The sequence below is a fragment of the Trypanosoma rangeli genome (genome assembly GCF_003719475.1).
Source record: "Trypanosoma rangeli strain AM80 chromosome Unknown Tra_15.4_contig_00595, whole genome shotgun sequence".
NCBI lineage: Eukaryota > Euglenozoa > Kinetoplastea > Trypanosomatida > Trypanosomatidae > Trypanosoma > Trypanosoma rangeli.
This window is the reverse complement of record NW_021706321.1, coordinates 1-1856: the sequence shown is the minus strand read 5'-3', so window position 1 is coordinate 1856 and position 1856 is coordinate 1. Positions and strand designations below refer to the sequence as shown.

Below are 1856 nucleotides of genomic sequence, written 5' to 3'. Positions count from 1 at the left end.
CGTACGTGCGATGCTGGAGTTAGTCCCTTCCGCTCAACGCATTTTTTTTCCCGCACATTTCTCACAAAACTTAAATCCCCTCAACACACAAAAAACGTTTTTCTTTTTTTGCCATGAACAGCGGGCAAAGCAAAGCAATACTTCTTAGAGTCCGTCCTTGAAAAAAAAAAACAAAAAACAAAGGGAGTAGTGGGGGTGGCTGTGTAGTGTATTACTGATGCTTTACGCATCGCGTGCAGGGTTCCGTAGGGACGCGTTGCACGTTTTTTTTTTGGGTCCAGACGTGCGTTGCCTGTCCCCAATCACGACAGCCGCTCAAAGCCGCAGCACTGCCACGGCGACGGTGGCCACAAGAAGAAACGCAAAGGAACTGAAGCCAACGGCGGCCGCCGCACTGCCCGTGATGTAAGCGTAAGCATTTCGCGCCCACGGGGCAGGCCACCGTTAGACGAAGTGTGCGGAGAGCCCGCGCTCGCACGCTGGAGCTCCACCTCCCCCCATTCGAAGATAAACCCGCTGCCGTTGGCGGCGACGGTGCACACCTCCTCGTACCGGGGGCACTTGATCTTGCCACCGTCCTTGAAGTGCTCCGACGCCGTCACTTGGATTTCGCCGCCCTCGGGGCACGGCTCAAAACCACTCCCGCCGAGGTACTTCACCTTCACCTTGCCCTCTGCGCACTGCACCTGCGCACACACACCGCCGACGCTCGCATAGTCACTGCTGTTGCCGGCCTTCGCCTGCAGGGATTCCGCATCCAGGCACCACGAGCCCTCGCCAGTCAGCGACCCCGGGAGAGACGCAACGCTCCCATCCGAGCACCTGCTGAGAACTGAACCCCCACTCCCGGATGAAGTATAAAACGACGAGACGAGGGGGCACTTGTCCCTTGTGCTCAGATGGCCATCCACAAGATTCCCGCTGCACCTCCCGACGTAGTGGCGTTCAGTTGAGCAGCGAAGCGTCGCGCTGTCGGAGGCATCACATGACATGTGGGGGTAGGCAGTGGCAGGGTTGCTGATCTCCGTGCACTTCTTCTCCAGGAACTCGCAGCCAGTGCCGTTCCCCCACGACATCGGCTCCGCCATACCCCACACGGCCTTGTAGTAGCCGAGATCCTCAAACGCAGCCATCGTCAGTGCCGTGTAGCGGCCGATGCCGACGCTGGGAGCCATCAGTTCGTTCACCGCATTGCGTCGCTCCCAGTGGGATCCCGCGCTCTTCAAGGGGTAGTCCTCCAGCTCCATGCCCTCGAGCAAATCGCAGTTGAAGTGCGCTGCCGCCTTCTCCTTAACGTTGCGTCCAGTCACCATCGTCACCGAGGGCTTCCCACGCACGTCATACTTGGAGGACACAAGGCCCCTGCTTTGCAGGTTTTGACGACCAAATCCAAGAGCATGCGCAATCTCATGTGCAACAACACGATCGACAGACTCTCCGTCTATGTACTGGGGATCAACGTTCGCAACACCGACAACCGGCCGACCATCGTGCTGTAAAGCACACGAAGCAGCCCACGCAATGGCTCCACTCAATGGACCCGCAAAAACGTACAGAACCATATCGGCGTCTGACACGCCCTCCGTCATGTGCTCCTCAGACACATATCTCTGTTCCAGCAACCCACACAAGACACGTGGCACAATCAATTTGCCATTTATGGGCTCGACAAGGAGTCGGTCGGTGTGCAGCTTGATGGCTCTGGGAAGAAGAGAATCTTCAAGAGTCTTTATCTTCGCATCCGTCAACAGGTGCGTCTCTTCACATCTCATCCTTCCACCGTAGCCCCGAACCACATTCCCCGCTTTCATGCAGGTCACGCAGGTGTCGTTCACACCAACAACGAAAGCCCTGAT

General features: G+C 57.3%; 1 protein-coding gene across 1 annotated transcript, besides 1 other annotated feature; it reads right to left on the bottom strand.

Moving 5' to 3' along the window:
* Positions 1–160: 160 nt before the first annotated feature.
* Positions 161–182: a microsatellite.
* A 120-nt stretch (positions 183–302) lies between these two features.
* TraAM80_09490 (surface protease GP63) lies at positions 303–1856 on the bottom strand (the record flags this gene model as incomplete). The annotated part of the gene is made up of 1 exon (XM_029386169.1): positions 303–1856. A coding segment is annotated over one exon (1554 nt), but the record flags the coding sequence as incomplete, so codon positions are not given.